Source organism: Taudactylus pleione, unplaced genomic scaffold (assembly GCF_031769625.1).
Source record: "Taudactylus pleione unplaced genomic scaffold, aTauple2 ptg000377l, whole genome shotgun sequence".
NCBI lineage: Eukaryota > Metazoa > Chordata > Amphibia > Anura > Myobatrachidae > Taudactylus > Taudactylus pleione.
The window spans coordinates 4,118,191-4,130,439 of NW_028284778.1; the positions used below are offsets into that span (position 1 = coordinate 4,118,191).

General features: G+C 48.3%; 1 protein-coding gene across 6 annotated transcripts in view; it reads right to left on the reverse strand.

Annotated features, from left to right (window-relative positions):
• The window catches only part of LOC148508050 (NACHT, LRR and PYD domains-containing protein 3-like), a 156,291-nt gene that overhangs the window by 78,166 nt on the left and 65,876 nt on the right, over positions 1-12,249 (reverse strand). For all 6 annotated transcript variants that reach the window (XR_015869629.1, XM_088445164.1, XM_088445162.1 and 3 more), the window contains exon 7: positions 894-1,064. Coding sequence is in view for 5 of the 6 variants with exons in the window: in XM_088445164.1 (XP_088301290.1) it covers positions 894-1,064 (171 nt within the window). In the remaining variant the exon portion in view is untranslated. The remainder of the gene's footprint in view (positions 1-893; positions 1,065-12,249) is intronic.

Consider the following 12,249-nt stretch of genomic DNA (forward strand, 5'->3'; position numbering starts at 1 on the left):
GGCCGGCCCGATCTGCATGATGGGAGAGATGTCATGACGTCTCTCCCATCACTCACTGTGGGAGCCGGAAAATGGAGCTCATGAGTGAGCTCCAGCCCGGCTCTGGCAGTGGGCTCAGCAACTGATGAGAGGCCATCTGACTCTCATCATCTGCTAAAACAAACACACAGCTGCCGGTGCTGGCGGCTGTGTGTTTGTTACTAGTAGTGTAGTGCTGACTGCACTTATGTGCAGTCCACACTACACATCAATCCAGCGGCGCCCTGCAGTGGCCGGTGCTCTAGTCAGCTCCCTAAATCTGCCTAGCGGTAGCGCCAGCCCTGTGTGTCAGGGGCACTACTAGTGTTAGTGTGTGCATTGTATAAGGGGCACTAATACAATAGGCACTACTACTGTGGGCAATGTATAGGGAGCACTAATACAAGAGGCACTATTGTATAGGAGGCACTACTACTGTGGGCACTGCATAAGGGGCACTACTACTGTGAGCATTGCATAAGGGGTACTACTACTGTGGGCATTGTATAGTTGGCACTACTGTGGGCATTGTATGGTTCGCACTACTACTGTGGGTATTATACACGGTCAAAAAAGGGGCGTGTCTAAAGGGCACATCCCCTTATAGTGACCAAACCCCCTTTTCTAGCACACGCTTAAGTACATCCTTTTGATTTTCCATACACCCACTTCAAAATTCCCACTTCCACCACTGCAAATAACAATACCATCAACTTACCTTATATCCATGTGCAGCAGAAAAATTTAATATATACAGTATACTCAGATCATATAAAAGCTAACGATAGTAGCTAATGTTTCTGTGACTTTGCCTTGTGTGATCTATGTACTGTGTACTGAGAGAACAGATATATAAATACTAGGACTGGTCTTACATAAGATCCTGTAGGATACAGTCCTGATGTCTTAGTCCCTCACACAGAAGTTTAATTCCAGAGTCCTCCAGAGCATTGTCTGACAGGTCCAGTCTGGTCAGATAGCGGTTTGTAGTAATAACAGAGCGGAGATCATCACAGCAGGAGGTGGTCAGACCACAGTACATAAACCTGATGAGAGATGAGGGATTGGCATTAGGTAATTTCTTATCATTTCCAGTCTCACCATCTGCATGACGTCATCACTAATGGAATAAATAAAGTACATGCCATGTTAGTGTGTATATACAGTACTGTGGAAAAGTTGTATATGTGGAGTAAAACCTGCAAAGTAAGAATGCTTTCAAAAATACAGTAGAAGTGTTAACAGTTTATTTTTATCAATTAACAAAATGCAAAGTGAATGAACAGGAGAGAAATCTAAATTAAAATTAATGTTTGGTGTGACCACCCTTTGCCTTCAATTCTTCTAGGTACACTTGCACACAGTTCTTGAAGGAACTCAGCAGGGAGGTTGTTTCTGAGGGTGAGATCTTGGAGAACTAGCCACAGATCTTCTGTGGATGTAGGCTGGCTCACATCCTTCTGTCTCTTCATGTAATCCCAGATAGACTCGATGTTGAGATCATAGCTCTGTGGGGGCCATATCATCACTTTCAGGACTCCTTGTTCTTCTTTACGCTGAATATAGCTCTTAATGACATTGGCTGTATGTTTGGTGTCGTTGTCCTGCTGCAGAATAAATTTGGAGCCAGACACCTCCCTAATGATATTGCATGATGGATAAGTACCTGCCTGTATTTCTAAGCATTGAGGACACCATTAATCCTGACCAAATCCCCAACTCCATTTGCTGAAATGCAGCCCCAAACCTGCAAGGAACTTCCACCATGCTTCACTGTTGCCTGAAGATACTCATTATTGTGCCACTCTCCAGCCCTTCAGCTCAAAACTGGCAGAAACCAGAGGGACCCAGGTACATCATCTACTGTATCCAGAGAAGTCTGGCCAGAAATGGTCTTCATGGAAGAATTTTGGCCAAAAACCACACATTTGACATTGAAACAAGGCCAAGCAACTGGGAGATATATAATATACAGTATTTCTCTTTCGTCTGGGCTGGGGGACACTGGACCATGGGTTGTAGGTGGGAAGGCATGGATTTGGCACTAACACTGAAATCTATAACTCTTCCCCTCTGCAACCCCTGACTTCAGTGTAAGTTTAGTGCCTGTGGAGAGAGGCACATTTTTTCAGGGCTGCTCTGCAGCCCTGGTTTAGCTTAAAGATTTTTTACTTTAGTTGTAATATTATGTTTATTTTTTACTATAGGTACTGCGCGCTGCTTATAGCAGCACACAGCTGGAGTGTAAAGCGGCAGTGAGAGCCACATCTAAGGGGGGGATGGTGCTGAGCACTTCCCCCATTCCACACACTCTGGTCTCTGAAGAGACCGTCTGGGCCCAGGGATAGTGCACTGCTGTTACCTGGTAGAGGAGCAGGCAGTTAGCGTGGTCCTGGATGGCAGGCGCTAGCTTGCTGGGTTTCTTGTCGGCGGCTCCTGTGGGGAGAACGCTGACTACAGACCAACCTCAGGTGAGACCTACAGCAACACCACACTGGACATGCTGTTCTTGGAAATTATGCAGTGTTGGGCCTGGTTAGTACTTGGATGGGAAACCACCTGGGAATACTAGGTGCTATAGGTAAATGCGGGTCAGTCCAAGTGCTTTCCCCACTGATGGGAGTAACACTTGAAGGAAGGAGCAGTGAGGTTCGCTTCAGTATGATGGGGGGGGGGAGGAGCCATGGCTGGTGGTTCCCCTTACTCTCCAGTGGCAAAATGCAGGCTCCCAGCAGACAAGCTTGAACAGCATGGAGGGAGGACAAAGCAAGCTCCTTTCCCTCTGCAGCATACAGCTACAGAAAGTACTTTTCAGTATCACTGTAATCTGTTCTTGTGCTGGCTTGGAGTGTTTGAATATTCATTGCCACTTGTTATATTTTTGGTATTTTGCTTTCTTTTCCAGGCTGACTGCTGGGGCAGGGCAGTGCAGGAAGGGGGGTGCTCTAATGATAGACAGAGTGTCCACAAAGGGCCAGAACAACACTATGGCTATATTTTTTACATGTGCCCAGTGTCAGGCTAAATTGCCGTGTGGACAACTGAATGCAGGGGCTTTGTGTAAGGACTCGGGCTCACTAGGTGCGCAGCCAGCTGGGGAAGCCACTCTGCTTACAGAGGAGCTGGCATGGGCTCAGGCTATGAGCCATTCACTCTCTGACCTGGTGATGTTGCTCCACCATAGAGAAGAATTAGCCCAAGCAGCACCAGCGCCTGTTTTGCCCTCACCGCCTGCTGTTGTAGGGGGTGGTTATCAGGGTCCTGATCCTCCTTGGGTCCGTACCATGGAGCACTCAGCGGTAGGGGTTGAGAAAGTATTGGCCTTTATGGAACGCTTCTTCGAGGAGTCTAAGCTACGCACTATGCATAAGCGTCCTCTATCCAATGTCTTGTTGGAGCCAGATCCTGAGGGGAAGGAAGAAGAGGAAAAGGGGAAATTCCAAGAGGAGGTTCTGCCAGATGAGGAAGGTTCAGACTCTGGGTCAAGTCAGGGCGTAGAGGACCTTAATATGGCAGTACGACAGTCTTTGGACTGTCTGGACCTTGACGACTCAGATAGGGCGGAAGGGCCATTTAAGTGGAGGCATAAGAGGGTCGTTTGTTTACTCCTTATAAGTTTGCAGCCCTTTATCCCTTTCCACAGGAGCAGGTCGCTAAGTGGGAGCTGCCTCCAAGAGTGGATGCGGACGTGGCTCGTTTAGCCATCCTTTAAGGATCCGCTGGACAAAAAATTGGAGGGATGCCTTAGGAGTATTTTTATGGGTGCCGGAGTGGTTGTTCGCCCATTATTGGCATCTGCATGGGTCTCTCGAGCCATGGAGAAGGGGGCTGACAAATTAGTGGCAGGACTTGCCGGTGACTCATCCAGAGCGGATTTACTGGTACTGGCAGAACAGATACGTGTGGCTGCAGACTATATGTGTCAGGCAACACAAGATAGAGCGCAGATTACCTCTAGAGTCTCTGCCACGGCAGTCGTGACATGCAGAGCACTCTGGCTTCATGCCTGGGAGGCAGACGCCGAATCTAAAATGCGCTTTAGAGTCTCTGCTTTTTTTGTGGAGGTATCCTGTTTGGCTCTGAGCTTGATACTATTATATCCCAGGCGACAGATGGAAAGAGCACTTTTCTGCCTGTGGTACCCCAGAAGCTAAAGGGCTCACGTTTCTGATTCTTCCGTTCTTCCTTTTGAGGAGGGGGAATGATTAGAGGTCAGGGGGCCTGAGGACACTCTTTTCCCAGTAGGGGTTCTGAACCCCAAAGGTAGATTCTCCGGCACATTCAGGCACCCAGGTGCTAGGGCATCTAAGAAGCAGAGTACCTGACAGGATCTCAGCCCATCCGGTCTCAGGGAAGGTAGGGGGCCGTCTCCTTTTCCGAGATAGGTGGGTAGCTTCGGGAGTAGATGCCTGGGTAAGGGGCATTGTCTCCTGAGGTTACGTGATCGACCTAAGGGGGCAGCCGCCACAACGTTTCTTCGCTATAGCATTACCCAGGGAGCTGGAGAAGAGACGGGCCTTAAACCAGGCCATCAGTTCCCTCTATTTAGAAGGGGTTATAGTTCCTGTTCCACAGTCTCAACAGGAACAGGGGTTCTACTCCAACTTGTTCCTAGTCCAGAAACACAACGGCACTTATCGTCCGATTTTGAATCTACGAATGCCAACCTGCGGGTGGATCGGTTTCGCATGGAGTCACTCCAATCAGTGATCTAGGGTATGTCGGCAAACGAGTTTTTGGCGTCTTATCGACATCAGAGATGCATATCTCCACATACCGATTTGGGTGGGGCATCAGTCTCTACTCAGGTTCACGGTCATTAACAGTTCCAGGCTCTGCCGTTCGGTTTGGCTACAGCTCCGCTGGTCTTCACAAAGATCATGGCAGCAAGCTTACTGCATTCTGAGGGAATAACGGTAATTCCCTATTTGGACGACTTGCTAGTAAAGGCGGATTCCGCTGCCCAACTTCAGTTCCACCTGGATCACATGGTGCAGATGTTACAGCATCATGGGTGGATACTGAATCTCTAGAAGAGTCACCTCAGGCCGTGCCAACATCTGACATTTTTGGGGGTGATCTTCGATACAGCACTGTAAAGGGTTTTCTTGCTTGAGTCTAAAGCCTGTGCCCTTCCGAACTTAGTCAGGAAAGTGCTGTCTGCCCCTTGGCCATCTGTTTGGCTGGGCATGAGGTTACTAGGCACGATGGCCTCTACCTTTGAGACCATCCAGTACGGCCGCTTCCATTCATGGATTCTCCAGTGGGAGATTCTCCAGAATTGGACAGGCCGCTCAGATGACCTTTCTTCTCAGTTGCTGGTTCTGTTAGACATCACTCATCAGTCACTTCGCTGGTGGCTGATTACCGATCACCTTCTCCATGGTCGGTCCATGGTGACTCCCAACTGGATTATTGTCACCACAGACGCAAGTCTCAGAGGTTGGGGAGCGGTGACTGAGAACCTCTGTCTCCAGGGGACCTAGTCGTCATCAGAGATTGGTTTCCCTGTAAATATGCTGGAGCTCTGGGCCATTTATTGGGCACTGTGTGGGGATCAGGCCCTCCTGGCAGGCCAAACAGTGAGAATTCAATCAGACAACGCCACGGCAGTGGCATATGTAAACCAACAGGGCGGAACCAAAAGCGCACTTGCCATAGCAGAGGCAAGTCTCATTCTCTCTTGGGTGGAGACGTTCCTCATGGCAATTTCAGCAGTCTTCATACCAGGGGTGGAGAATTGGGAGGCAGATTACCTTAGCAGGACTATGTTCCAGCAATGGTAGTGGTCTCTCCACCTGGAGGTTTTCCAGCAGCTGGTCCAGAGATGGGGGCTGCCGGAAGTGGACCTGATGGCGTCTCGCCACAATGGCGAGGTCCCACGATTTTGGGCAAGGTCCATAGATCCTTTAGCATTTGCAGTGGATGCCATGACAGTTCCCTGGAACTTCCGTCTGGCCTACATTTTTCCTCCAATTCCTATCTGTGAGCAGATGGCTTCCAGCCCGGACTCCCGATCACAGGTTGGGGTCTCGATTCCCATTTGACCTTGGGTATCAAGGATTACCGCTAACCTCAGTGACTGCCTGTCACTGACTCCACCCACTGCGCCATGGGTGTAACAATGCTGCCACCACCAAACTCTACCATCGGCGTTTGGAACCACTTCTTAGGTATACTCAGGCTCCTACCGCCGGCGCCAGGAACCGCTCTGCTGCATATGCATTTACTGGCTGTGGCCACACCTCCTGTTTGGCGTCGGCTGTTCCCACCTGATCCCTCACAATGGAACAGGCTCTGCATGGTAGCAGCAGAGGGCTTGAACTTCAGAGATGTTCTGCCCAACCGAGAACAGTAGGAGAACAGAATAGTGTTTGGCGCAATTCTGTTGGTCACAGGATACAGATGTAGTCAAACTAATGGCAAAGGTGTTTATTGCTCAAAATCTTAAAGAAGACCTTCCCTTCCGCCTGAAGGGGAATATCATACAGAAATAAAACAGCAGTTCTTCTCCACAAAGGATTTTCAAAGATGTCTACATACAGGGCTCACATGCCCTCTTTTTATATTATTCTTACATACATCACCACAGGGGGGTAAATCCGCCTTGTGTTCCTCTCAACCAATCATGCTTCCTCACATAATATAATTTAACCACATATTACATTTCAAAGGAGTCACCCAATTTCCTCCTTTTTAATCCACCACATAAAAGCAGTTGCTTCCTAAACATAAACTGATTTAGTATACAGTATACCTGTCTCCTAAAATGTTGATATAACCTTTCACAGGAAATAGTAAATGACATTCATCTTTCCCAATGGAAGTACCTATCAGTTTGGCATTTCCAACCTTAACACATTCAGTGACATCCAAAAGGGGCTTCTTAAACACAAATTGTCTTTTCAAAGGAAGTGCTGTAACCGAATGGTTTAGCCATATGACACTATTCACACCTTCACACAAAGCTTCCATCCTGGTCTCACCTGGAATGCACTTCAAAGAAAGCTTTGTTACACAAAGGGTTTGACCACTACCATAGGTCAGGATAACTAACATATCACTTCCTATGTCAGGGGGCCAATCCCCATTACAATAATATACTCTTAAACAATATAGTGCATAGCCTATTAAGTATACTTTGCTTCATGCAATAATGCATTGCAGATCAGCTGCTGTGCATTACAGAAATACATATATATTATTTTTAATACAGTTTATTCTAAACCATGTGCAGTGTGCTTTTAAACTGTGTCGTCACTGGGACTTTAACTGTGTCAGCGCTGGTTGTAGTGGGAGCTGGCTCTCTCTGTCCCCCCACGTGCAGCCACACTCTACCCACACTCCCCCAGTGCAGTGGTTCCTGGCCATGGCATATAAAACATTAAAAGCACACTTATTAACACTCAGCAACTAGTGCAGAGTACACATTTACAATGGATGCCTGGCGCCTTTTGTCCTTTAAAAATGGCGCTGCAGCATGGGGGGTTAACCCCTTCTGTGCTGCAGACGCCATTATACACGTGGGGCCGGCCTCCAGCCACACTATGTTACTAATGGTGCGTACACACTGGGCGATAAAGTGGACGACTGAACGATAACGATATCGTTATCGTTCAGTCGTCCACTTTATCGTCCATTTTTAACACCAAAAAGATGAACGATGACGACGCGCGTTCCCGCGGGTCGTTCGTCATCATCGTTCATCGGGCTGACATGCAGGCCAACCTGACAATCTCATCAGGTTGCTGCATGTCAGCGAATGGGGGAGAGAGCCCGGCGCTGAACGATATCGTTAATGATATCGTTCAGCGGCTGTGCTCAATGTCATGAACGACATTGAGCACAGCCTGCCGGGGACAACACTACACGATATCGCTCAGGGAGCATATCGTCTAGTGTGTACCCACCATAAGAGTACTCCGTCGAGTCAGGGAGCAGCAGTTTTCAGCCATCCTAGTGGATCCAAACTGGCCGCGCCGGTCGTGGTTCGACACAGTTCTCAGGCTAGCTGTAGGGCCAGGTTGGAGTCTGCCTCTGCATCCAGATCTTCTGCTATAGGGGCCATTCTGTCACAAGGGCCTACCTCAGTTGGCTTTGATGGCCTGGTTGTTGAGACTGGGCTCTTCAGTCATCAGGACCATGCTCCGGGCGCAGAAGCAGGTTTCTGCGCAGAACTCCAACAGGGTTTAGAAAACCTATATTGTGTGGTGTGAGCAGTGGAGAGTACATACTGCCCAGTTCCGCCTGCCAAGGTTTTTAGCATTTCTGCAGGGCGGTCTGGAGGCCGGCTCACGGTTTCAATCTTTGTAGGCACAGATTTCGGCTCTCTCCATTTACTTTCAGCAGTGTCTGGCTCTCCTCCCAGAGGTGTAGACTTTTTTACAGGGGATCTTGCGAATACAGCCTCCAGTTCAACCACAGTAGCTCCATGGGATTTGCCCCTGGTTCTGTCAGCTCTTAAGCAGTCTCCGTTTGAACCTTTGGAATCAGTTGACCTTCAGTTTGTAACGTGGAAAGTGTTTTTTCTTATGGCCATTGCCTTGGCTCGGCGGGTCTCTGAGTTGGGGGGCCTTGTCCTGCAAACCACCTTTTCTTGTTTTCCATGACGATAGGCCTGTGCTCAGGACGGTTCCTTCTTTTCAACAGAAAGTGGTTTCATCTTTCCACTTAAACCAGGAGATTGATTTTCCTGTTTTTTCATCTTCAGAGTCCTCAGGGTACCATGATGATCTATCACTGCTGGACGTTGTCCGGGCCCTATGCATTTATTTAGATAGAACTTCGATCTTATGTAAAAAGGACTCTATTGGTTCTCTACGACGCCCACAAACGGGGCTGGCCAGCCACAAAGCAGACCATTGCAAAATGGCTCCGCTCAGTGATTTCAAGGGCTTATTCAGAGGCAGTGCGCCCGGCACCAGCTAGGGTGTTGGCTCATTCCACTAGGGCCGTGGTGGCCTACTGGGTGGCGCGTCACGGGGCTTCAGCTGAACATGTTTGTCGCGCAGTCCTCTGTCCACATGTTTGTGCGGTTCTACAGGTTTCATGTTTTTGCCTGTGGGGACACCCATTTTGGGGCATACAGTTCTCCGGTCTGGCAATCTGAGTGTTCCCTCCCATGGGGGGGCTTTTGAACATCCCATGGTCCAGTGTCCCCCAGCCCAGACGAAAGAGAAAATAGGATTTTTGGGTACTTACCGTTGAATCCTTTTCTCTGAGTCAGGCTGGGGGACACTGCGTTCCCTCCCTCATGCTCAGTTTTATTGAGTATGAGTTATGATTTTGGGTCGTATTGACCATCAATTTCATTTTTATTTTTTGGAGTGACAGTGTCACTGAGTATTGCTTCTCCTTACCAGGCACTTTTGAAGTTGTACTGAAGTCAGGGGTTGCAGAGGGGAGGAGTTAGATTTCAGTGTTCGTGCCAAATCCACGCCTTCCCACCTACTACCCATGGTCCAGTGATCCCCAGCCTGACTCAGAGAAAAGGATTCAATGGTAAGTACCCAAAAAGGCTATTATCTGCTATTTGGGCATTATTAATTGCTTATTGATGAGGATTAGTATGCTACCTTTTACACTGTAGACTGCTCTTTTTTTTACAGATATACAATTGAGATGTGACATTTTTAAGTGGACATGCAGTAGTTATTCTTTCTGAACAAGATATGTTCCCCGGACCATCGTTGAGAATTACTGACGGTTACATATCACTGGTTGATAAGATTCTGTATTACAGGCGTATTAGTTAGATTACTTAGTTTTGATTACCCATAGTAACAAACTCTCATATTTCTGATTAGTTCATCCCTCATTTATTTAGGTAATATATCAGGATGTATTTAATACTCATTTATATGGTACAAGTCACCTATTAATCTTATGCTGTCCCTAAAGTTGTACTAACTTAATGTGTCACCATTTTTATGCCATGTGAAAGGGCTCTGGCTGTTTCTAGCCCCCCCGCTAGAAAAAGTTTGGTGCTGGTTCTGGTAAATACAGGGGAACCCTATGCATTTTCCCCCTGTATTTCCAGAACCACTACCAGATCAGAGCCCAGTGCTGGATGTGCTTAAATACAGGGGACCTCATCTGTCCCATGTATTTTACACAACCAGCACTGGGTCACTAAGCCCAGAGCTGGTTGCTCTTTTGGGGAGGCACGCCATGTTTTTTTTTTTTTTTTATGCACACAGGCTTTAATTTTTTTTTTTTTATACACCTCAGCATGGATGGATCTCACTGATCCGTTAGTGCATCTATATTTATTTTTTAGAGACAGATGTATGCTTCACGGATCTCCCTGATCCGTGCAAGCGTCTGTCTGCTATCCTGCATGATCTAAAGATCTGAAAATCTTTAGATTGCACATGGTAGATCTAGTGACACATCATGTAGCTTTTGCTGAACATCTTGTCCTGTAGTGTCAGGGAGCTGCCAGGGAGAGTTCAAGGGAAATCGCTCACGATATCGCATCGTGAGCACATCGTCTAGAAGGACCGTGAGGGATGCGAGTCTGAGTTTTAGGAGCGATACATTCCCAGAATATATAGCAAAGGAGGGGAAGATTCAGATGGGGGCAATATCAGTGATACCACAGCAAATCCACAAGTACTAAGCATGGTCAAGGCCCAGTGGAAATGCAGGGTTATGAGAACCGAGGTTGAAATTCCATAACTACCTCCCTATTGCTGAGTGAGAAATCTACAGTAGGAACTTGTCGGAACTCTGGGGTTGTTTTACCTGGGTGGATCTACAAAGTGGTGAAGACAGAAATAGAAAGGCGGCTATTAAACTCAGCTGTAACCAATGAGAATCAATCCCAAAGATCAGCTACCACATGACATAATAAGCATGTGAGGGGAGCGGGTACTATTTACCCATACGCAGGCATGCCAGTGGGCCTGGACCATACATTATTATATACATTATTTTCAATGTTTAATATAATTTTCTAATATACTGCCACAGGGGGTAGAAGGCATAAGAGGTGAGGTAGGGCCCCTAGCCTTGCCCCCGGTACCTCACATAACTCCCGCAGTGCCAGGCTGTAGACAGAAGAGTCCGCCCCTAGCATTATACATACAGATGAGGTCAGTGCCATGCCATTACTAATACTATCTGTGCTAGATAATTTAGGACAGGTGTGTGTGACATACAGACACCTCCCTACCCCCTTTCCCCAAACAGAACCCCCCACACACACCCTCTCCCTGCCTCCAGACTCCACCCTTCCCACCTACAGTACTTCTTCCTCACTTCCAGAGTCCCTGCCACCAAACACTAGCACTTCCCCCCCTTTCTACCTCCATTCCCTCCCTGCTTTAAGTACACCCTTCCTCCCGCTCCTGTCACCCGTACCATGGACAGCACCTCTCCCTGCTACCAGACACCCCCTATCCCTGCTGCCATACTTCTGCCCCTTACTGCCAGGCAGAAGACTTGTCCATACACCATTGCTATCATCAGGTAGAGGCAATGATATGGAGATGCAGATCATAGCTCCCATGAAATCTAAAAATATTAAGTAGAATCAATGCCTAAAATAATTCAATCTGTATTAAGAGCTAAAGGTGGCCAAACTATGGGCCTGATTCAGACCCACTCGCGAGCGGCTGTCCGCTCGCAAGTGGGTCGATGTTATGGACTGAGCATGCGCACGACGGAGGGAGCTCCGTCGTGCGCATGCGCCAGACGCGACGAGCGAAGGAAAGTCCTTCGCTCGTTGTGTCCGATCAAAGGGGGCGTGCTGTCAATGTTGATTGACAGCACGCCCCCTTTGGTGGGCGTGCCGGGGGCGTGCCTCCCTGACGGGGGCGTTCCTACGGGAACGCCTCCCGTCAGAAGCCGGCCCACTGACATCACTAGTGATGTCAGTGGGAGTGATTTTGGCTCTGATAGAGCCAAAATCACTCCGGAGCTTGCAGGTGAAAACCTCAACCGCAGGCTCCGACTCGCAATTTCGATGGTCGCGATGGTCTCGACCATCGCGGCCATCACAATGCACGCTCGTATAGCCTGTGGGTGGTGACCCACAGCTATACGAGCGTCCAGGAGGACGCTCCATGAAAATGGAGCCCGGCCCTCATTCAGAGCGTGCGCTCTGCTCAGAGCGTACGGCTCTGAATGAGGGCCTATGTACTAAGGTTATAATAATTTGGGCACACAGTGTTTCCAGTTGCCATTTCCAGGATCCAGTGCTTCTAGTTGTACACAGAATACTGTACT